General features: G+C 43.2%; 1 protein-coding gene across 2 annotated transcripts in view; it reads left to right on the plus strand.

Moving 5' to 3' along the window:
- Positions 1 to 24,588, plus strand: part of iqgap1 (IQ motif containing GTPase activating protein 1) — a 50,819-nt gene that overhangs the window by 18,881 nt on the left and 7,350 nt on the right. The window contains exons 4-27 of one of the 2 annotated variants that reach the window (XM_069679242.1): positions 456 to 533; positions 622 to 698; positions 3,148 to 3,215; positions 3,373 to 3,486; positions 3,594 to 3,772; positions 5,763 to 5,850; positions 5,928 to 6,085; positions 6,166 to 6,250; positions 6,408 to 6,571; positions 7,782 to 7,942; positions 8,059 to 8,183; positions 8,459 to 8,622; positions 11,472 to 11,562; positions 11,735 to 11,902; positions 16,083 to 16,225; positions 16,309 to 16,479; positions 20,307 to 20,390; positions 20,473 to 20,544; positions 20,809 to 20,878; positions 21,818 to 22,182; positions 23,096 to 23,259; positions 23,380 to 23,604; positions 23,914 to 24,054; positions 24,165 to 24,249. In XM_069679242.1, coding sequence (XP_069535343.1) covers positions 456 to 533; positions 622 to 698; positions 3,148 to 3,215; positions 3,373 to 3,486; positions 3,594 to 3,772; positions 5,763 to 5,850; positions 5,928 to 6,085; positions 6,166 to 6,250; positions 6,408 to 6,571; positions 7,782 to 7,942; positions 8,059 to 8,183; positions 8,459 to 8,622; positions 11,472 to 11,562; positions 11,735 to 11,902; positions 16,083 to 16,225; positions 16,309 to 16,479; positions 20,307 to 20,390; positions 20,473 to 20,544; positions 20,809 to 20,878; positions 21,818 to 22,182; positions 23,096 to 23,259; positions 23,380 to 23,604; positions 23,914 to 24,054; positions 24,165 to 24,249 — 3,240 coding nt within the window. The remainder of the gene's footprint in view (positions 1 to 455; positions 534 to 621; positions 699 to 3,147; positions 3,216 to 3,372; positions 3,487 to 3,593; positions 3,773 to 5,762; positions 5,851 to 5,927; positions 6,086 to 6,165; positions 6,251 to 6,407; positions 6,572 to 7,781; positions 7,943 to 8,058; positions 8,184 to 8,458; positions 8,623 to 11,471; positions 11,563 to 11,734; positions 11,903 to 16,082; positions 16,226 to 16,308; positions 16,480 to 20,306; positions 20,391 to 20,472; positions 20,545 to 20,808; positions 20,879 to 21,817; positions 22,183 to 23,095; positions 23,260 to 23,379; positions 23,605 to 23,913; positions 24,055 to 24,164; positions 24,250 to 24,588) is intronic. The other variant, XM_069679243.1, reaches the window with a different exon arrangement.

A 24,588-nucleotide genomic window follows, 5' to 3' on the forward strand; every position in this document is an offset into this window, starting at 1 on the left:
AGTTTAATTCTTTGTCTTTATGTTTCAGTTTAATTCTTTGTCTTTACGTTTCAGTTTAAATCTTTACGTTTCAGTTTAAATCTTTACGTTTAAATCTTTACGTTTCAGTTTAAATCTTTATCTTTATGTTTCAGTTTAATTCTTTGTCTTTACGTTTCAGTTTAAATCTTTATCTTTATGTTTTAGTTTAATTCTTTGTCTTTACGTTTCAGTTTAAATCTTTACGTTTCAGTTTAAATCTTTGTCTTTACGTTTAAGTTTAAATCTTTACGTTTCAGTTTAAATCTTTATCTTTACGTTTCAGTTTAAATCTTTACGTTTCAGTTTAAATCTTTGTCTTTACGTTTAAGTTTAAATCTTTACGTTTCAGTTTAAATCTTTATCTTTACGTTTCAGTTTAAATCTTTACGTTTACGTTTTACGTTTAAAGTGTCAACATGTTTTTTTCTCTTTAGGCGACTGGTCTTCATTTCAGACACACAGATAATGTGATCCAGTGGCTCAACGCCATGTCAGAGAAAGGACTGCCCAAGGTCAGGACACACACTTATACACACACACACACACACACACACACACACGCTGCGACACGCTGAACGTGCTGCTCTGTTTGTGTTTCAGATTTTTTACCCAGAAACTACAGACATCTATGACAGGAAGAACATGCCACGCTGCATCTACTGCATACATGCTCTGAGGTAATGACTGTGTGTGTGTGTGTGTGTGTGTGTGTGTGTGTGTGTGTACACAGGCCCTTAATCTTTGACAGCTGATTTAAAATCAAAACACGTCATTGATCAGATTATCCTTCTCCTACTCCTTATTCTCCTCCTCCTGCTCCTTCTCCTTATTCTCCTGCTCCTGCTCCTTCTCCTTATTCTTCTCCTCCTGCTCCTTCTCCTTATTCTCCTCCTCCTCCTCCTGCTCCTTCTCCTTATTCTCCTCCTCCTTATTCCCCTCCTCCTGCTCCTTATTCTCCTCCTCCTGCTCCTTCTCCTTATTCTCCTCCTCCTAATGCTTCTCCGTATTCCCCTCGTCCTGCTCCTGCTCCTTCTCCTTATTCTCCTCCTCCTGCTCCTTCTCCTTATTCTCCTCCTCCTTATTCCCCTCCTCCTGCTCCTTATTCCCCTCGTCCTGCTCCTGCTCCTTCTCCTTATTCTCCTCCTCCTAATGCTTCTCCTTATTCCCCTCGTCCTGCTCCTGCTCCTTCTCCTTATTCTCCTCCTCCTTATTCCCCTCCTCCTGCTCCTTCTTCCCTCCCCCTGCTCCTGCTCCTTCTCCTTATTCTCTTCCTCCTAATGCTTCTCCTTATTCTCCTCCTCCTGCTCCTTCTCCTTATTCTCCTCCTCCTTATTCCCCTCCTCCTGCTCCTTATTCTCCTCCTCCTGCTCCTGCACCTTCTCCTTATTCTCCTCCTCCTAATGCTTCTCCTTATTCCCCTCGTCCTGCTCCTGCTTCTTCTCCTTATTCTCCTCCTCCTTATTCTCCTCCTCCTGCTCCTGCTCCTTCTCCTTATTCTCCTCCTCCCAATGCTTCTCCTTATTCCCCTCATCCTGCTCCTTCTCCTTATTCTCCTCCTCCTGCTCCTTCTCCTTATTCCCCTCCTCCTGCTCCTTCTTCTCCTCCTCCTGCTCCTTCTCCTTATTCTCTTCCTCCTAATGCTTCTCCTTATTCTCCTCCTCCTTCTCCTTCTCCTTATTCCCCTCGTCCTGCTCCTGCTCCTTCTCCTTATTCTCCTCCTCCTATTTCCCCTCCTCCTGCTCCTTCTCCTTATTCTCCTCCTCCTGCTCCTTATTCCCCTCCTCCTGCTCCTTCTCCTTATTCTCCTCCTCCTGCTCCTTCTCCTATTTCTCCTCCTCCTATTTCCGCTCCTCCTGCTCCTTCTCCTTATTCTCCTCCTCCTGCTCCTTCTCCTTATCCCCCCTCCTCCTGCTCCTTCTCCTCATTCTCCTCCTCTTGCTCCTTCTCCTTATTCTCCTCCTCCTATTTCCCCTCCTCCTGCTCCTTCTCCTTATTCTCCTCCTCGTAATGCTTCTCCTTATTCTCCTCCTCCTGCTCCTTCTCCTTATTCTCCTCCCCCTCCTCCTGCTCCTTCTCCTCATTCTCCTCCTCCTGCTCCTGCTCCTGCTCCTTCTCCTTCTCCTTATTCTACTCCTCCTCCTGCTCCTTCTTCTCCTTCTCCTCCTCCTGCTCGTTCTCCTTCTTCTCCTCCTCCTGGGCTGGATCTCAGGTCTCTTTTTGAACAGGTGATAATATCATAATTAGACGGGCTGCTAACACCTTGTCTTTTGTCTTTATAAAGAGCCGATACCGCAGGTAAGAGGACTGTCTCTTGGGTGGAAAAAAAGGGGCTTGACTTGCCTTAACTAAGGACTTGACTTGACGTAACCTGTGACTTGACTTGACTTGACTTGACGTAACCTGTGACTTGACTTGACTTGACGTAACCTGTGACTTGACTTGACTTGACGTAACCTGTGACTTGACTTGACGTAACCTGTGACTTGACGTAACCTGTGACTTGACTTGACTTGACGTAACCTGTGACTTGACTTGACTTGACGTAACCTGTGACTTGACGTAACCTGTGACTTGACTTGACGTAACCTGTGACTTGACTTGACTTGACGTAACCTGTGACTTGACTTGACTTGACTTGACGTAACCTGTGACTTGACTTGACGTAACCTGTGACTTGACTTGACTTGACGTAACCTGTGACTTGACTTGACGTAACCTGTGACTTGACTTGACTTGACGTAACCTGTGACTTGACTTGACTTGACTTGAACTAACCTGTGACTTGACTTGACTTGACGTAACCTGTGACTTGACTTGACTTGACTTGACGTAACCTGTGACTTGACTTGACTTGACGTAACCTGTGACTTGACTTGACTTGACGTAACCTGTGACTTGACTTGACTTGCACCAGGAAAAATGACTTGCTTGGGACTTGGGCGAAGGTGACTTGGTCAGAACACTGGTCCGAACCTCTGCAGTGCTTTCACGTGTGCGCTGTGATCTTTGTGTCTGACTGAAGCTGCATCTCACACTACACGGAAACATTATTATGATGTTGCTGTAGTTTTATTCTGTCACTGTTTGATTCATAACGTATTCTCTATCTTTATTCTCCTGCTGCAGTCTGTACCTGTTCAAACTGGGACTGGCTCCACAGATTCAGGATCTGTATGGAAAAGTGGATTTCACCGGTGAGACTGTTTGATTCTGTTACACTCGTGTGAAGATTAAAGTCTGCACACTGCAGATTAACGTGTTCATACTGTGATTCACACTGAGGGGAGGAGACCACACTCCTCCTCCTCTTCCTCCTCCTCCTCCTCTTCTAATATCCTCTCTCTCCCTCAGAGGAGGAGATCAACAACATGAAGAGCGAGTTGGAGAAATATGGGATCCAGATGCCGGCGTTCAGTAAGATCGGAGGGATTCTGGCCAACGAGCTGTCAGTGGACGAAGCTGCATGTGAGGAGGGGGGTCACGTATCAGAGGGGGGTCACGTATCAGAGGGCGGGGTCACGTATCAGAGGGGGGAATCTCTTCCTCACTGTCTTCTCCTCCTCGGACTTCAGTGCACGCCGCTGTGATTGCCATCAATGACGCCATCGACCACGGCGTTCCTGAAGGGACGCTGGCCGCGATGCAGAACCCAAATGCCATGCTGGTCCAGCTGGACCAGAACTGTGCTGAGCAGTACCACGAGACCCTGTACCGGGCCAAAGGAGAGAAGGTCGCTCGCTCACGCAAACGGGTACGAAAAGTTTGAACCTCCGAAGCCTTAAAAAGAGATATGGGGTCCGTTTCAGAAAGCGGGTTTAGTGAAACCCCGGCTTTGTTAACCCAGAAATGAGGGAGACCTCGGGTTTGCTGTTTCAGCTCTGAGTTGGTTACTATGGTAACTGTGTCTGTGAACCTCACCTGGTCGGGAGCAGGTTTTCTTCAGGAAACTCCGAGTTTCGCTCTGTCTCCTCCCTCTAGAATATAAAACACTCATTCGACTTCCTAATTCATTCAGCCCGTCTCACGCGTGTGTTTGAGCGGTTACCGAATAAAACAAAAACCGTCTCTGTGCTGCTCTGACCCCTTTGCAAAAGTCTTTTATAATTATAATAAAAGAATCAGAATCAGATAAGACAAATGATCATTTATTTGATCCTCTTCATTTCCTACCAATACAAAAGCAGCCATTGGTTATTGCAACAATGTTTAAAAAAGAACACAATTTAGTTTAATCAAGTAAACAGGATTCAGGTGAGAGGACATGCTGTATGTGACATCAGCATCATGTTAGGGATAAAGCTAATGCACATTAAAACAGCCACTGAATGATATTTCATCTGTTTAATATTTAAAATGTGACTGAAGTGAGGTTCAGCCATGAGCCTGTTCTGCCTGAGCCGCACCTTTGAATGATGTTCTGATGTTTTATTTTTACCTGTTTCCATGTACGTTTTTCTCCCGCTGGATTGCTCCTAAATTAATATACTCTGAGTTGATTGAGCTAAATCAGATCAGCTGTTCTGAAAACAAAAAGTGACTTTCAGCTCAGGGTAAATCAAACCACAGTCTTAGACTGAGGCTTTGTTGAACCTCCTTTCTGGAACGGACACCAGGTTTACACCTCAGCAGCACAGACACTGTAAAAGAGATGAATGAGTGATCTTAGGGAGTGAGTCACGTGATCAGGTTTCAGGTAAACAGGAAGTAAAGGAGGCCTTAGGTGCGTCTTCCTTCAATGATGTATAATTAAAAACAGGCTTCATGTGATCATCATTTCATCCCCCTCTGACAGACTCTTAACTCATTCATCATCATCATCATTCATCACTTACTGCTGTTGAACTGTAGTGTGTTAGAATGATGATGATGATGAATGATGATGAAAATGATGGTGATGATGATGATTCCAGTCCCTTCAGATGGCTGTTCAACATGAGTCTGGTTCTGCTCGAGGTTTCTGCCTGTTAAAGGAAGTTTTTCTGCCAATGTGCCGAATGTTGCTAAGTGCTACTCATGGTGATTCATGTTGGGCCTCTCTTTAAATAACAGAACAAAGAGTCGGTCTAGACCTGCTCTTTCTGTAAAGTGTCTCGAGATAACTCTGGTTATGATTTGGAGCTACAAATAAAATTTGATTGATTGAATTTGAAGATGGTGATGATGATGATAGTGATGATGATGATGATGATGATGAAGATGATGGTGATGATGATGGTGATGATGGTGGTGATGATGATGATGATGATGATGGTGATGAAGATGATGATGATGATGCAGATGGTGAAGATGATGAGATGATGATGATGATGGTGATGATTATGGTGGTGATGATGATGATGGTGGTGATGATGATGATGATGGTGATGATGATGATGGTGGTGTTGATGATGGTGATGAAGATGATGATGATGATGATGATGCAGATGGTGAAGATGATAAGATGATGATGGTGATGGTGATGATTATGATGGTGATGTGATGTGATGTGATGTGATGTGATGATGAAGATGGTGATGAAGGTGATGAAGATGATAGTGAAAGTGATGCTGATGGTGATGATGATGATGATGATGAAGATGAAGGTGATGAAGATGATAGTGAAAGTGATGATGATGGTGATGATAATGACATTGATGATGATGATGATGACGATGATGATGGTGATGTGATGATGAAGATGATGAAGGTGATAATGATGACAATGATGGTGTCGGCCATCTTTGTATTTCTCTGTCAAACAGCAGATGGAGAACGCCGAGGCAGAGAGAGACATCTACGACGAGCTGCTGACTCAGGCCGAGATACAAGGAAACGTCAACACAGTCAATGGTACGACACACACACACACAAACACACACAAACACACAATGCTGTTGTGTCCATGCTAAAAGCTAACTCTCTCTCAGTGAGCGTGGCTCTGGCTGCAGCTGAACAGGCTCTGCTCAGCGGGGATGAAGATAAACTGTTTGAGGCTCTGAAGGCGATGGGGATCCAGAACCTGCAGAACCAGAACAAAGGCTGGTACCTGAAGCAGCTGCAGGCTGACAGAGAGAACAAAGAGCAGGTGAGGAGGATGATGACAATGAAGATGTGTTCATGTGAGGACGAGTCTACCTCCCCTTATAACCTCCTCTTTATCTCCAGGCGTCTCCAGCAGAAGCTCTGACCAAAGACGAGCTGCAGAGTGGTGTCAACGTGGCCAATCAGATCGCAGAGGGCTACTCAAAAAGTACACACACACACACACACACACACACACACACACACACACACACACCTGCGCACACAGAGAGAGAGCTGTTTCTTCAGACGCATACTCTGACTGGAAGATATAAATCTGTGTGGTGTGTGTGCGTGTGTTTCTCTATGTGTTTCTGTGTGTGTAGTGCTGAAGGCGGTGCAGAGGATTAATGCAGCGATCAGAGCAGGTGTAGCAGAGCAGACGGTGGAGGAGCTGATGAATCCTGACGCACAGCTGCCTGAAGTCTATCCCTCTGCTGCAGACCTTTACCAGAGAGAGCTACTGAGCCTGCAGCAGCAGAGCCCAGAGGTACACACACACACACACACACACACACACTTCTACACACTAATACACACACACACACACACACTGGTAGTGTTTGTTGTAGTTTGTCTGTTTGTTGTAGATTGTCTGGTAGTGTTTGTTGTAGATTGTCTGTTTGTTGTAGATTGTCTGTTTGTTGTAGATTGTCTGGTAGTGTTTGTTGTAGATTGTCTGTTTGTTGTAGTTTGTCTGTTTGTTGTAGATTGTCTGGTAGTGTTTGTTGTAGTTTGTCTGTTTGTTGTAGATTGTCTGTTTGTTGTAGATTGTCTGGTAGTGTTTGTTGTAGTTTGTCTGTTTGTTGTAGATTGTCTGTTTGTTGTAGATTGTCTGGTAGTGTTTGTTGTAGTTTGTCTGTTTGTTGTAGATTGTATGTTTGTTGTAGATTGTCTGGTAGTGTTTGTTGTAGTTTGTCTGTTTGTTGTAGATTGTATGTTTGTTGTAGATTATCTGGTAGTGTTTGTTGTAGTTTGTCTGTTTGTTGTAGATTGTATGTTTGTTGTAGATTGTCTGTTTGTTGTAGTTTGTCTGGTAGTGTTTGTTGTAGATTGTCTGTTTGTTGTAGATTGTCTGTTTGTTGTAGATTGTATGTTTGTTGTAGTTTGTCTGGTAGTGTTTGTTGTAGTTTGTCTGTTTGTTGTAGATTGTCTGTTTGTTGTAGATTGTCTGTTTGTTGTAGTTTGTCTGTTTGTTGTAGATTGTCTGGTAGTGTTTGTTGTAGATTGTATGTTTGTTGTAGATTGTCTGTTTGTTGTAGATTGTCTGTTTGTTGTAGATTGTCTGTTTGTTGTAGATTGTATGTTTGTTGTAGTTTGTCTGGTAGTGTTTGTTGTAGTTTGTCTGTTTGTTGTAGATTGTCTGTTTGTTGTAGATTGTCTGGTAGTGTTTGTTGTAGTTTGTCTGTTTGTTGTAGATTGTCTGTTTGTTGTAGATTGTCTGTTTGTTGTAGATTGTCTGTTTGTTGTAGATTGTCTGGTAGTGTTTGTTGTAGTTTGTCTGTTTGTTGTAGATTGTCTGGTAGTGTTTGTTGTAGTTTGTCTGTTTGTTGTAGATTGTCTGTTTGTTGTAGATTGTCTGTTTGTTGTAGTTTGTCTGTTTGTCGTAGATTGTCTGGTAGTGTTTGTTGTAGATTGTCTGGTAGTGTTTGTTGTAGATTGTTCTTTGATGTTTGGGGTAAATGTGTGTGGGTCTTTAGGGCGCACTGTCACACCCGGAGCTGCTCGTTGCTGTGGAGATGCTGTCGTCGGTGGTGCTGATGAACGAGGCAATGGACGTTGGAGACCGAGCAGCTCTGTGGCAACAGCTGAGCAGCTCGGTGACCGGACTGAGCAACGTGGAGGACGAGTATGCACAAAGGTGATAATACACACACACACACCACAGAAAATATGTTGATGAATGTTGATTTGTGTTAGTGTGTGTGTGTGTGTGTGTGTGTGTGTGTTAATGTGTGTTAATGTGTGTGTTTTCAGGTACATGGATGAGCTGATGCGTCTAAAGGTAGCAGCCAGAGATCAGGGCTGCGACTACCTCACCTGGAACGACATTCAGGCGTGTATTGACCAGGTGAACCTGACCGTGCAGGAGGAGCACGAACGTAAGAGACACACAGACACACACACACTGAGGCTAGAATTTATTAGTTTAATATTTAATGTTTAATGCTTGTACATAGAGAGCAAAGTTAGACCGGAGTCAAATTCCTTGTATGTGTACATACCTGGCCAATAAAGCTGATTCTGATTCTGATAATAAACTGAAGGTCTCCGTGCAGACGAATGTTTCAGCAAGTTCAGAAGTCGTTTCTGTGCTGACACACCTGAAGTGATCCCATGACCTACACTGAGCATGTGGGTGTGTGGGTGTGTGTAGGTATTGCTGCCATTGGCCTGATCAACGAGGCTCTGGATGAAGGAGACCCCATGAAGACTCTGTCCATGCTGCAGAACCCGTCCGCTAAACTCACCGACGTCGACCCAACTGTGGCTCAGCATTACCACGACATCCTGCTGGAGGCCCGACGGGAGAAAGCACATGTATGTAAAAATACAATATATACAATATACAAACACAATATACACAATAAAAACAACACACAACATAAACATAAATACACATCATACTTCAGACCCGGCTGTGGCTCAGCACTAGCTTCGTCTCTAGACAGCAGATCATCATCATCATCCTCGCTCGGGCTCATTTGACTCTGTTATCTTTACCTTAAAATGTGTGTGTGTGCACTGCACATTTGCATATGATATCACAGGCAGATGTCCATATTAGGGCAGTTTTCCTGGTAAAGAGCAGCAGGTCAGGCTGCAGCAGGAAGTCTGTTTTTAACCACAGTTTGAAAATCTTAAATAGGGACAAACATGAAGAGTTAAATGTTGGTTTCAGATTTTAGTGTGTTTATAGAACTGCTCTCAGTGAGTCCATGTTAGTGTAGTTTTATCCTGAGTAAATACAGATAAAGTCTCTTATCAGGGTCGACAGACATCAGTTACATCTGAACCCTCGAACACATCATGAAGGAACTCAACACACTTTACAAAAACAAAAGAGAGGAGAAACAAAATGTTTCAGACGCAGGAAATAACAAGCTGCCTCCGTCGTCTGCTTCCATAAAAGGGCAGAAAACTGACCACTGAAGTAATGAATCCATGACACACACACACACACACACACACACACACCCTTCTCAGGCTGATTGTGGGCTGTTTTAAGGTGATGAGGTAATGACAGGAAGTGGTTACAGCAGCTGAATTTCCTGTTTGATTTCAAAGGCTCTGAGCTAATGGAGTTTCTCCCATATGACTCAGATTAGGCTAAACTATATGGTGGTTAATATCATCAATATATTCTGTATCTGTAATGGTCAATATCGTTTAAAGTTTATTAACATGAGCTTAAGTTTCCATCACACATCTTAGGGCTGTTTTCTTGTTCTTCTGCAGACATGGAGGACTGCTAGCCGAGCTGCTGCTAACATTAGCTCAGCTTGTTTTTAGGTCAGGATTCCTTCAGTGTTCATCGTTCACCAGGTTTATAAGTAGAGCTGAATTATCAACAAAGGTTTCCTCCTCTCAAAAACAAACTAACCCGGTGATTAAAACCTTCCACGTCACTTTCGTTGCCCTCAGTTCCTTTTTATTTTGTTTTTCAGAAAATATCCTCTTTCTTCTTCTGTAGCTCAAACAATCTCTGCGGTTTGAAAAGGGTGTGTCCCTAAGTATGTACTTAATATGCAGGTTAATAACTGCAGATAGGCTCTCTGATCCATATTCAAAGTTTAACAGCGCTTTAAACATTAATTTAATCCTAGACCTATGATGGTTTTATCACCCAGCTCTGGTGAGGTTAGGCTGAATGAGGTGAAGCTGAGTCTGTTCCAGGTGATCTGAGGTCAGCAGAGGAACAACAAAGCTTGTTATTTCAGCCTGTGGTTCAGTTGGTGAATGACTTCTCTGTGTCGCCTCATTAACTCTGCAGAATTACAACAGTCAGTCAGAAACAGACAGCCAGTAGCTTTCACTGTAGAGGACAGAGTCAACATCAGGAAGTCTGCACAGACTGTACTCTGAATAATACAGTCAGCCGAAATAAAATCTACAGTCTGAATAAAATCTACAGTCTGAATATAATCTACAGTCTGACTATGATGCTCAATATAATCTACAGTCTGAATATAATCTACAGTCTGACTATGATACTCAATAAAATCTACAGTCTGAATATAATCTACAGTCTGACTATGATACTAAATCAAATCTACAGTCTGAATATAATCTACAGTCTGACTATGATACTAAATCAAATCTACAGTCTGACTATGATACTAAATCAAATCTACAGTCTGAATATGACTACTTTCTTGTTTCCTCTGTTTTTGTTTTTTCAGGAATTTATAAAAATAAAGTTTGGAGGGAAAAATAATGAGCTCAGCTTTCACTTCCTTTTTTCCATGATGTGTTTCTAACATGTTATTAACCACACCGAGCTACACCCAACACCCCCTCTCCATACACACAAACACACACACACTTTACTCTGACACCACACCCTGTCTGCAGTGACTAAACACCACCCACAAACAGCAATGAGAGCACACACACACACACACACACACACACACACACACACACGCTCCAATCAGAGCACACACAGGTTCAACTGTTTACTATAAAGGTGGAGCTCATTTTATTCTTTCTGCCCCCTCCTCCTCCTCCTCCCCCACCACCCTTTGGAAAATCTACAAGATTGAGTACCAGTCCGCCTGGCTAACCTTCACACACACACACACACACACACCCACACACACACACACACACACACACAGTTTCTCTTTCTTTCCCTGAAGCAACATAAAGGGCGGGACACATGTGGGGGGGGGGATTATTAGGTTCAGGTTTCCTGTTTCACAGCTCTAGAAAGCTGCAGCGGCAATCTGCCAGGCTTTACACAGACAGAGGTCGCCCCCTGTATGCAGGCAGGTGTAACTACAGGTAATAATATACTACTGAAGAACTCAATCACTGTGGGCGGAGTGTGTATATCTTATGTTACTAAACCAACCACCTGCAGATAAAGAACCTTCATACACATCTTTACATCTACACATTTCATATAAATATATTTACAGCACTACTCTGTCCTTCTACAGTTTTTATGAATAAATTAACAGATAGATTTTATATATTATATAACTATATATATTTACAGGTTTACTCTGAGCTTTCTGTGTCTCTGAGGCTAAAGAACAAAGACCTCTACATCTCTCTACTGAAGAAATCAATCACTAGAGTCGATGTGTGTATACTGTGTGTGCATTGTGTATGTGTATGTTTGTATTGTGTGTGTAACTGAACATACTTCCTGTGTCCTCCAGGAGACTCAGGACCCGTCAGCTGTTCTGTGGTTGGATGAGATCCAGAATGCTATCCAGAGAGCGAATCAGGACACACAGGAGGCCCTACAGTGTGAGAGCTCATTACATACAAACTGTATACACATGAACAAAAACACATATATAAACATGTATGTAATGGTACAGAACATGTCTAGCATCCCTTTAACACTGATGATGTTATTACAGAACATGGTGTAAGAACAGTATGAGGAGCAGCAGGCTAAGTGTTTCCTGTCTCTCAGTCTCTCAGTCCATCCAGGCCGTGAATGAGGCGGTGGATTCTGGAGATCCGGCTCAGACTCTGTCGGCGCTGCGTAACCCAGGGACCGGACTGTACGGAGTCACCTCTGAGTGTGGACAGACCTACCAGGACGACCTGTCCAGAATCAAAGACGACAAGAGGAAAGAGGGTGAGTAGTGAAAGAGGGAGAGGGGGAGGATCAGGTGCTCTGCTGTGTCGACGATGTTCTTTGGACTGATGGTTGTTTCAGTTACACTGACAGCCTGATGAGGAGATTATTATATTATTATTATTCAGTCAGGAACACTCTTGTCATAGATATATAGATATAATACACATAATTTCAAATACAAACAACTCAAATATACATGAAAATATAAAATATTAATTGTATGGGTTAATGCAAAAGAGACATTGCCTTAAAGGAAAAAACAATATTACGATAGTCATCTATAAAAGCAGGCAGGAGGTGATGGTGGCAGTTAAATTGACAAGTAGTATTGATAGTTATTATGCAGTAAGAGCTTCTATTAAGAACATATTATACTGCTCCTGATACTGCACATGGTTCTAATAAATAAGTGGAAGTATTGCACATGACTATTCATTCCATAAATATCAACAGGAATACAAACGTGACCAGAAAATATTATTGCACATGGTGAACATCATATAACCTGATATAGAAGGTGTTATCAGTCGTTGCATATGGAGATAAAAGTCCCATCATGCTCCATGTTTCCTCCTGCTGAACGGGGAGGAGTTATACAGCCTGATGGCCACAGGTAGAACAGACTTCCTGTGGCGCTCTGTGCTGCTCCTCGGTGCTCTGGTAGGACTCCAGTGTGGCGTGCAGGCGGTGAGCGGTGTTGTCCCTGATACTGAGGAGTTTCCTTAGCATCCTCCTCTCAGACACTTCCACCAGAGACTCTAGCTCCACTCCCAGGACAGAGCCCGCCTTCCTCATGAGCTTACTGAGTCTGTTAGCGTCCTGTGTCTTCAGCCTGCTGCCCCAGAACACTGCAGCGTAGAAGATGACGCTGGCCACCACCGAGTGACAGAACATCAGCAGCATGGTTCTGCAGATGCTGAAAGATCTGAGTCTCCTGAGGAAATACAGGCGGCTCTGACCTTTCCTGTAAACAGCATCTGTGTTTTTAGTCCAGTTTATTGTCGATGTGGACGCCCAGGTACTTGTGCTCGTCCACGATGTCCACCTCTGCTCCGTTGATGCTGACTGGATTTGGACCGGTCCTTCGTCTCCTAAAGTCCACCACCAGCTCCTTTGTGTTTGTGATGTTGAGTTGTAGGTGGTTTAGTCCACAGCACTCCACGAACCTGTCCAGCACACTCGTGTACTCGGCCTCCTGATCCCTGCTGATACAGCCCACGATGGCAGAGTAGTCCGAACACTTCTGCAGGTGACAGGACTGTGACTGGAACCTGAAGTCAGAGGTGTAGAGAGTGAACAGGAAGGGAGACGGGACTGTCCCCTGTGCTGCACCTGTGCTGCTCACAATGGTGTCTGACATGTTCCGTAGTCTCACATGCTGTGGGCGGCCTGTGAGGTAGTTTGTAATCCAGGCCACTAGTGGAGCATCCACCTGCATGTCCAGTAGCTTGTTCCTGAGCAGGGAAAGTCGTATGGTGTTAAAAGCACTGGAGAAGTCAAAAAACATGACGCTCACCGTGCTGCCTGCCTCCTCCAGGTGAGAGTAAGGGGCAGAGAGCTATGACGTGAGTGCGCAGGGGAAGGGGAGTCCTCAGAGGAGCTGGAGGGAGAGTGGGCTGAGGCCACATGTGAAAGTGATTGTGTCAAAGTTCAACTTTAAACAGATGATTAAAGGACCTACAAGAATCACTAGAAACAAATAATAAACAAATAAACCAGATCGGATAACTAAGACTTACAATTCACTTCCTGGTCTGTCTGACCATAACACGACTCACTGCACTAGTGAAATTAACAACAAAATATACCAAAGACATAAAATGTAAACAAAAGAAGGCAACTCCTCCATGGCTCAATAATGAAATACGTAAACTTATAAAAAAAAAAGAAGTTCTAAACTTAACACTGACCATCAAAGTCTTCATACTACACACAACTTATAGGAAATGCCAAAGGTCACAATGTATCCAACAGATCACATGGCCAAAAAGGAGTCAAAGAACTAAAAATAAATGGAACCGATAAGGCCACAATGGCACATGAATTTAATATCTACTTCATTAAATCAGTTGAAGAATTAACCAAACATTTTGACAGGGTTAGGGGCCAACTATAACTAATAATACAGTAGCTATAGCATCATCTGATTAATTTTGTATAAGAGAGGTCACTGAAGCAACAATTAAAAAAATAATTAAGAAATGAAACTTCAAGGCAAAAGACATCTATAATTTGGATGCTCCATTCATTAAAGAATGCAGCTCTACACTAATACGACCTGTGACTCACCTCATTAATGGACCAGCAAGTTTCCTAACAACTGGAAAAAGGCAGTTATAACAACAATCTTTAAAGCAGTGGACTGTGACTTTAGCAACTATCGCCCTATCTCCATTCTTCCTGTGCTGTCAAAATACTTGAAAATGTAGTGGCAGCACAGCTAGCTGACCATCTAGAGACCGATCAACTCCTTCTTCCTCAACAGTTTGGTTTTAGCTCAAATGTTCCACAGAAACAGCAAACACGTTTTTCATTGAAAGTGTAAAGCATTCCTTAGACTGTGGTAATGTTGTGGGGGCAGTGTCGACCATGATATTCTACTTATCCACATTCAACTTTTTGAAACAAGCAGTTGATTGGTTTGAGTCATATCTGGAGAACAGAGATCATCCCTTTTAAACAACAAAATGGGTATTCCCCAAGGGTCAATCCTTTGACCTCTGTTTTTTAGTCTATTTATGAATGACTTGCCTACAACTTGCCCTGAGGCCGGCTTCCAGCTTAATGCAGATGATGCGGTCATATCGGTCCTGCTAAGTCACTTAGCAAGGCAGCTGATGTCCTAAATATATGTTTGGGGGGCGCTGGTTTGGCTCGGTTGGTAGAGCAGGCGCCCCATGTACAGAGGCCACAGTCCACAGTAGCACTGATCGCAGGTACGACTCCCGGTCTGTCGATCCATTTGGTGCATGTCATCCCCCAATCTCTGCTCCCCGCATTTCCTGTCTGTCTTCGGCTGTCCTGTATAATAGAGGCAAAATGCCAAAAAAAAAACTATATTTTTGGATCAAGACAGTCTTCAGACTAGAAAGGATGAGGCTGGGGTGGTGAAGGCAAAGAATTGCCAGCAGCAGCAGCAGCAGCGGTGTGTGCAGCACACCAGGCTCATTGGTGAATCCTATAGTTATCTAAAGTTAGCAAGCCCGTAACCTAGTGCCTCCCCCTACATGTTTCATTGGACTTGGAGATGTGATGTTCCCTGGGTGAATGGAAGCTTTCCTATCTGGGGTTGTTTGTATTTGACTCACCGCCAGGCCCCCTGTTCGTATTTCCCGCATCCAGCTCACTCAGCCTGGGCAACTCTTCTGAACACCCGTCGGGTGCAGTTCTGTTGGTCCAGTTGGCCAGCCCGCTCCTCTTTTTTAAGTTTAAAGATTTAAAAGGTGTATAAAATGACAGTGTGTGGTGGTGGGATGTGTGTTTGTCCAAGTCCGTGTTCTTAGTCTTTGTTTTTAGAGATGTCTTGCCTTGTCTTCTTTCTTCCCTGTCCAAATCACACCAAACCTCACTCCAGGTGTGACTGAAATCGACTAATGAGTCAATGCCACCACCCCCTGGTGTGCCTCCTACCTACCTAAACCACACCTATGTGTAGGAGGCCATCAATAAACCACTGCAGCTTATCATAACACAAGAATGAGGGAGCAGGAAGTTGCATTTAAAGGGACTGCCTTGTTGTGAGAAGCGCCTGTGACTGGTGTGTTACTGACCAGAAACGGTTCAACCAGCAGGCTGACAGCTGATCACAGCTGGGGTGTGTGACGTCCATGTCCTGCATGAACTAACGCGAAGCGTCATTTATATTAAAATATAATTCTAATATCATAATATCATTATTTTTATATTATATTACTTTTGTTTTATTGTAACTATATATATGAAGTATATGTGTGGTATTCTGGATTTCCTCACAGACAGTGATCTGCTTCTTACCTGTGACCTTCAGAATAAAATGACTTCAACGCTTCAGTATTTAAATAAAAATTCATTTTTACCTGCTGCATCAGGAACTGACTCTATAACATCTCATAGAGTGCTGCAGTGCTTCTGTTCATCATGTTGTATAAACTGTTTGAACTGTCTGTTCATGATGTTGTATAAATGTCCTGTGTCTCAGGGGATAACGGCAGTGAGTGGGTGAGGCACTGGGTGAAGGGGGGACACAACTATTACTACAACCTGAACAGCAGGGAGGGGACGTGGGCGGAGCCTGAGGGCTTCACCCAGAACAACACACAGCTCAACAAGGAGGACATCCAGGTGAGTCCCTGCAACAAACACACATCAATCAATCAATCAATCAATCCATCAATCACTGAACACAATGTGTTACTCTCTGTCAGTCGGTGGTTTCCGGGGTAACCACAGCCTACAACCGAGAGCAGCTGTGGTTGGCCAATGAGAGTCTGATCACCAAGTTGCAAGCTCGTTGCCGTGGTTACTTGGTGAGAAAGGGCCAGAAGGAGCGGATGGAGTTCCTGAAGTCCCAAGACCCAGCTGTTACCTGCATACAGGTGAGACACACCTTCATACAAGTGATATACACCTGCATACACAGGCCATTTCTCTGAACCGTCTCTTTAGGGTATCTTTAGTTATCTTCAGTAACTCTGACAAAAGAGATAAGTCAACTCAGGGTTTCTATGAGCGCGTTCACATAAAAGGGGCGGAGTCTGTGACGTGTGACCAATCACACACAGGGACAAGTCTGCCTTCAGCCGATTGTATATATTTTACAAACTCAGAGAAACTATGATTTAAGAAAGATATGAAGAAGTTAATCCACTCAGCTGCAGCTGCTGGATGCAGGAAGGACAACTGAAGTCTGTAATATCACTGCTTCATCATCAGAGCTCCATATACACAATCAATCAGTCAATCAATCAAATTTATATTTGATTACAATAGTGTCGGACTGACAACTCCATGCCCTCACATACTGCAAACGGTTGGTGATGTAGTCCACAATCCAGGCCGTGAGGAGGTGATCCACTCCTGAGTGCTCCAACTTGTCCCTCAGAAGCAAAGCCTGTATGGTGTTAAAGGCACTGGAGAAATCAAAAACATAATTCTCACAGTGGCCCCAGCCGTTTCCAGGTGAGAGAGGGATCTCTGAAGTAGGTAGATGACAGTCATCTACCCCGACGCCAGGCTGGTAGGCAAACTTCAGCAGGTCCATCAGTGGTCCCACGAGGGGTCGCAGATAACAAAGGACCAGCCTCTCCAGGGTCTTCATCAGCTGCGATGTTGGCGGCACCGCCCTGTAGCTGTTGAAGTCCTTTGGGTGAGGGGTCTTTGGCACCTGTACCAAGCAGGATGTCTTCAACAGCTCTGGTACCCTCCCCAGCTTCAGGCTCAAGTGGAAGATGTACTCCACTATCCCGCACAGTTCGTCTGCACAGGATTTGAGGAGCCTTGAGCTGATGCCATCCGGACCCGCAGCCTTCCTCATCTTGCACCTACTCAGATCTTTCCTCACCTGGTTAGTTGTGAGGGACAGTTTGGGGCAGAGAGAAACACAGAGAGAGAGAGAGAGACACACACAGAGAGAGAGAGAGGGAGAGAAACACAGAGTGAGAGAGAGTGAGAGAGAGAGAGAGAGAGTGAGAGAGAGCGAGTGAGAGAGAAATACAGAGTGAGAGAGAGAGAGAGAGAGAAACACAGGGAGAGAGAGAGAGAGAGAGAGAGAGAGTGGAGCTTGGTGTGTCAGTTCAAAATGCTGCTGCTCGAGCACATCACCCCGGTTTTAGCATCTATTCATTGGCTCCCGGTTCGTTTTCGGATTGATTTTAAAATCCTTCTCTTTGTTTTTAAATGTTTTCATGGTCTTGCCCCTCAGTATCTGTCTGACCTGCTTCGGCCGTACGCTCCCTCACGCTACCTCAGGTCAGCAGATCAGTTATTGTTAGTCGTCCCAAAGATGAAGAGGAAGTCGAGAGGGGACTGAGCCTTTTCAGTTGCTGCCCCAAAACTGTGGAATGAGTTGCCCTTGCACATTAGGCAGGTCGAATCACTTCCTTTTTTTAAGTCGTCTCTTAAAACACATTTTTTCTCTTTGGCTTTTAACTCAGTTTGAGATGCTGGCTTTTATTGTCTTCTCCTGTTTTAACTGTTTTTGTGTTTTTATGTGTGTATACAGCACTTTGGCTAACTCTGTTGTCTTAAAGTGCTTTATAAATAAAGTTGAGTTGAGTTGAGTCAGATCCCCCCGGCAGTCTAAACCTATAGCAGCATAACTATGGGCTAGTCCAAGCCTGAGCCAAGCCTAACTATAAGCTTTATCAAAGAGGAAAGTTTTAAGTCTACTCTTAAAAGAAGAGAGGGTGTCTGCCTCAGTGGAGTTGATGATGTCACAGGCCATGTCAGAGTTAGCAGAGGGGGGAACATACGCCGCTATCGCGATGGTATGGCCTCATGCTAACGGCTAACAGCTCATTGGGCCTCATTCACTAATATCTGTGCAGAAATGTTCTTACTCTCCCCAAAAATAAGTACTTGCGCAAAATCACCGTCGGATTTATGACACGTGCGTACCAGCCAATTTTGTTCTCACCAGCGTGCGTATGTTAGTAAATCAGAACCATTCTAAATTGTGTCCGCGATCTGCAATCAGCATACTGCCACGCCTCTATTTCTCCATATAAGGACATCTGTTTGGTGCCGCATGAAGAGAGCGGTGTTACGGAGAAGCTGAAAGAACGTGAAAGATGGCCTCAAAAGGAAAAAAGAAACATTTCACATCAGCAGAAATAGAAACGATTGTAACAAAAGTGTTACATTTCAATATGAACATTTTCATATGGTCTACTCTATTGTACACTTAATAAACTAACTCAACTGCTATAATTGAAGATTTTAATTATATGACAATAAATTATGAGGATGACACGGCATTTACGTTTGGTCCATACATTAGTAAATTCAATTATTATTGTCTATTAAAGCCTTTTTTTTCAATAAATGAGGTTTTAATATAGTATGCATTTAGTTAAAGGGTGTGTGTTAACATTTCCGAGGACATTTCTTTCATCATTTGTGCGTACGCATGGTCTGAGGGAGTTCTACATTTGTTCGCAGAGTACGAAGAAATTTAGGTAAGAACAAATTGATGAATCCCAGATTTGTGCGTCAAACGTGCGTACGCACAGTTCAAGCACAGATTCGTGCGTACGCACTGTTCGTAAATGAGGCCCAATGTCCTTATTGCAGAGTTGCTCCTTAACAGTGATGTGTCCAGGGTTACACCAGCTATCATTAACAAACACTGCCAGCCCTCCTCCTTTGCTCTTACCGCTCCCCTCGTCCTGTCCACCCGCAGCAGATGAAATCCTTCCAGTGTAACGTTCAGGTCCATTCTTAGCTCTGTTAGCCACATCTCTGTGAATAGCATGATGCTACTCTCTCGATATTCCCTGTGGTGCCACGTCAGCTCGTCCATCTTATTGGTAATAGATCTTACATTTCCCATAACGCTGGATGGAAGGACAGGTCTATAAGGTCTCCTCTTAGCTCGCAGCGCAGCGCCGGCACGGCGTCCTCGTCTCATGCTCCTCAGTTCGCGGGTAACAATGGGCCTTGCACTGGTTATCATCGACATGCTATGGGATGCTAACAGCTTGTCCAGGGTGTAAACAATGTTTACACATGGGCTCACCGGACATGCTCGTGAACAAAAGAAGTAGAAATACCAAATCAAATGTGACCAGTTTGTTGTCCATGGTTAATAATAGGTTAGTAGAGTATTAACAGGTAAAAAGAATAAAAAAGACAAGTTAAGTACTGACTATAACATCACTGCTGCATCATCAGCACCACATACTGACTATAACATCACTGCTCCATCATCAGCACCACATACTGACTATAACATCACTGCTCCATCATCAGCACCACATACTGACTATAACATCACTGCTCCATCATCAGCACCACATACTGACTATAACATCACTGCTCCATCATCAGCACCACATACTGACTATAACATCACTGCTCCATCATCAGCACCACACACTGACTATAACATCACTGCTCCATCATCAGCACCACCATTTAATGTGTTACATTAAATTAATACATCGCACAGATGTGTTTTTTGTGGCAATATATTTTCTGCAAGTTGGACGTTGGAGTTTACTTGCAATAAATATATTTAATAAAATCAGACGGTAAACAGGAAGTGTTTCACCGCTCTTTCTCCCTCCTCCCTATCACCATCTGCTGCTCCTCATCTGTGTTTATCATTAATCTCATTCTGTGATTTATATTTCATATAATAATAATATGAATAATATTTCATGTCTGTGTTTTATCATTAATCTTACTCTGTATGTGTCTACAGGCTCACTGGAAAGGACACAAACAGAGGAAGAAGTTCAAAGACCGTAAACAGTTTCTGAAGGATCACAGTGATGAGGCCGTTAAGGTAAAATAATATTTAATATAATCTGAATATTACTATCATGTAAAAATAAAGTTTGGACTGAAGGACGAGTTTCCTGTCTCAGATCCAGGCTATGGTTCGGATGCATCAGGCTCGTAAGAAGTACAAAGATCGTCTGAAGTACTTCAGGGATCACGTGAGTCTGAAACTTAAAGAAGCTACAGATTTACTTTAAAGATAATAAAGTTTATCACATTTGGGTTAGGGTTAGGGTTAGGGTTAGGGTTAGGGTTACTAACACGTAAGTCAGAGTTTATATTGAAACAAACAGCTTCTTTTACATGAACTTGTGTCCTGAGGGTTTTTCTTTTTTCCCGGTGTCTGAGGGTGACAGATGTCTCATTAGTGGTCCTGTTTCTAATGAACTGTACTGATTAGTGATTGATTGTTTTTACTTCAGATCAATGATGTGGTGAAGATTCAGGCTTTCATTAGAGCCAACAAAGCCCGAGACGATTACAAGACGCTGAGTGAGTAACAAATGTCCTCTCTCGTGTGTGCTCATGTCTCTAAATGTCTCTAAATGTCCTCATCATGTCTCTAAATGTCCTCATCATGTCTCTAAATGTCCCTAAATGACCTCATCATGTCTCATCATGTCCCTAAATGACCTCATCATGTCTCTAAATGTCTCTAAATGTCCTCATCATGTCTCTAAATGTCCTCATCATGTCCTCATCATGTCTCTAAATGTCCTCATCATGTCTCTAAATGTCCCTAAATGTCCTCATCATGTCTCTAAATGTCCCTAAATGACCTCATCATGTCTCATCATGTCCCTAAATGACCTCATCATGTCTCTAAATGTCTCTAAATGTCCTCATCATGTCTCTAAATGTCCCTAAATGACCTCATCATGTCTCTAAATGTCCCTAAATGACCTCATCATGTCTCATCATGTCCCTAAATGTCCCTTAATGACCTCATCATGTCTCTAAATGTCCCTAAATTACCTCATCATGTCTCTAAATGTCCTCATCATGTCTCTAAATTACCTCATCATGTCTCTAAATGTCCTCATCATGTCTCTAAATGTCCCTAAATGACCTAATCATGTCCCTAAATGTCCTCATCATGTCTCTAAATGTCCTCATCATGTCTCTAAATTACCTCATCATGTCTCTAAATGACCTCATCATGTCTCTAAATGTCCCTAAATTACCTCATCATGTCTCTAAATGTCCCTAAATGACCTAATCATGTCCCTAAATGTCCTCATCATGTCTCTAAATGTCCTCATCATGTCTCTAAATGACCTCATCATGTCTCTAAATGTCCCTAAATGTCCTCATCATGTCTCTAAATGTCCTCATCATGTCTCTAAATGTCCCTAAATGTCCTCATCATATATCTGAATGTCTTCATAATGTCTTTAAATGTCCTCATTATGTCACTAAATGTCCCCTTAGTCAGCGCTGAGGACCCTCCCATGGCCGTTGTTAGGAAGTTTGTTCACCTGTTGGACCACAGCGATCAGGACTTCCAGGAGGAGCTGGAGCTGATGCGTCTCCGTGAGGAGGTGGTGACCAACATCCGGTCGAACCAGCAGCTGGAGAACGATCTCAACCTGATGGACATCAAGATAGGGCTGCTGGTGAAGAATAAGATCACGCTGCAGGAAGTTGTGTCCCACAGCAAGAAGCTGACGAAGAAGAACAAGGGACAGCTATCCAACATGATGATGATGAACAAGCAGAGGGGGGGCCTGAAGGCGCTCAGCAAGGAGAAGAGGCTCAAACTGGAGGCTTACCAGTATCTCTTCTACCTGTTACAGGTAACGTTACAGCACCATTCTATGGAGTCATGAGAGGGCCAAAAATAAGACATCTGTTAAAGTATAAGAAAAAACATGCAGGAAGTCCTGCCCAAAGCAGGGTGATCCACTCTTCAGACGGAAAATATATAAATGACATTACCTAAAACATATTATAATACTATATATAAAAATAAACAGAATTAATTAAAGGAATTTCTCAAGAAATTACAGGAAATTATAGACACATGTATATGCTTAAAATAAACAAATGTATCTTTTTTTAAATATATTAATGTCTACAGATATGAATGAACAAATTAATTACAAATAAATTACATTGTTTAAAATGATTCTTTTATATTCTTCTAATTCTTTAAAGTGGTAATCTCAAAGATCGCAGTTTTTTTCTCTCTGGCGCCACCTGTGGTGATAAACGGTAACTGCAGGAGCACACTTCCCAGATATCCAGACAGGTCGGCTCCGGCTGTAACTTAGGTCGCTTTCCTTTTCGTTTGCTTCATCTGAGCGTCACCAACTGGGCGCCGCCACAGACAGCCAGCCCATAATAATACTATATACTGCAAACACAAAGGCTTTCATCAGCGGGCCGTAGGCTCAGTCACCATGTGTTACCTCATTCAGAGAAAGAGAGAGACTTACAGACATTTATTTACATGAACATCTTCCAGATTATTACTTTAATTCTTCAATTTATTCATTCTTATATTCTCATATTCTTATTAATTGTATTTATTTTTTATGGCCCTCCTCTGACTCCATACTTCTGCTTTTGTGTTTCAAGAATGATCTTTACTTACTAAGTGCTGAACATCAGAACATACACATACATCTGCAGCTGTCTAAGAGTCGAGTGTTTTATAAATATATATAAAATAATAATTAAATAATAAATAATTCCTGCTTCCTGTAGACCAACCCCACATATCTGGCCAAGCTGATCTTCCAGATGCCGCAGAATAAATCCACTAAGTTCATGGACTCTGTGATATTCACGCTGTATAACTACGCCTCCAACCAGAGGGAGGAGTACCTGCTGCTGAAGCTGTTTAAGACCGCCCTTCAGGAGGAGATCAAGTGAGACTCCATAATAATAAAAATACATTGAATAATATACACCAATAATAATTTAATATATTTTAAATAACCAGCTGAGGCTCATGAATCCACAGAAACATGTTTAACATATGTCTGCAGGTCAAAGGTCGACCAGATGAAGGAGATCGTCACAGGAAACCCCACTGTCATAAAGATGGTGGTGAGTTTCCACCGAGGAGCGCGAGGACAGAACGCTTTGAGACAGATCCTCGCTCCTGTCGTCAAGGAGATCATGGACGACAAAACGCTGAACATCAAGACGGACCCGGTGGACATCTACAAGAGCTGGGTGAACCAGATGGAGACGCAGACCGGAGAAGCCAGGTGAGCTCAGGTGTACCTGACAAAACACAAACTGTGTCATGTGATGTAAATATGATGGTAATGATGAAGAGGTTTTTACTGAAGGCTGGATGTGTGATCCCTGCAGACGACTGTGCTGTCGGTCATGTTGTCCTCAGTCTGTGTGTGTCCGACCTCTGTGTCTGTACAGCTAACCTTTTAACATGTTTGTATCAGCTGTGATCAAGAGACGTCTGAGACTGTATTTCTATCTGTTATTACACAGGTTTTCTTAATCTTACCTTTGTCTCACCCTGTCTCACCTGTGCGTCTCCTCCCTGTCCTCCTCAGTAAGCTGCCGTATGATGTGACACCTGAGCAGGCAATGTCCCACGAGGAGGTGAGGACCCGACTGGAAGCTTCTATTAAGAACATGAAGACGATCACGGACAAGTTCCTGTCGGCCATTGTCGTCTCTGTGGATAAAATCCCGTACGTCCTCGCTATCTACCTGTCTCTGTCTGCCTGTCTCACAGTGTTACAGACAGTCAGAGACAGTAATAATCTCTCTCTGTGTGTCTCTGCCTGTCTCACTCTCTCAGGTACGGGATGCGTTTCATCTCGAAGGTTTTAAAGGATTCCCTCCATGAGAAGTTTCCGGATGCCACAGAGGATGAGCTGCTGAAGGTTTGTATTAATGTGACTCTATGTGCTGAACAGTGTTTGAAGGCTCTGTATATGATACACTGTGTGAGTCTTAAAGGGACGGTTTAACGTGTGTGATCTCTGCAGATAATTTCAGTGAGAAAAGTCCGATTTATGTTACACTCTTATTAAAGCTGGGCTGAATGACATGTTCATATATACATCAGTCTGTATATATATATATATCTATACAGACTGATGTACAAGGAATGATTAGACACGACCTTTGACCTTCCTTTGCATACAGACAGTGTACAGTCGGACTGGGTGAACTGGTCCTTTAATCCTGAGCCATTCTTCTTTCATTGAAAGTTTCTGTCT

Source organism: Semicossyphus pulcher, unplaced genomic scaffold (genome assembly GCF_022749685.1).
Source record: "Semicossyphus pulcher isolate SPU_LCO1_2020_fin unplaced genomic scaffold, fSemPul1.0.p SCAF_38, whole genome shotgun sequence".
Classification (NCBI taxonomy): Eukaryota; Metazoa; Chordata; class Actinopteri; order Labriformes; family Labridae; genus Semicossyphus; species Semicossyphus pulcher.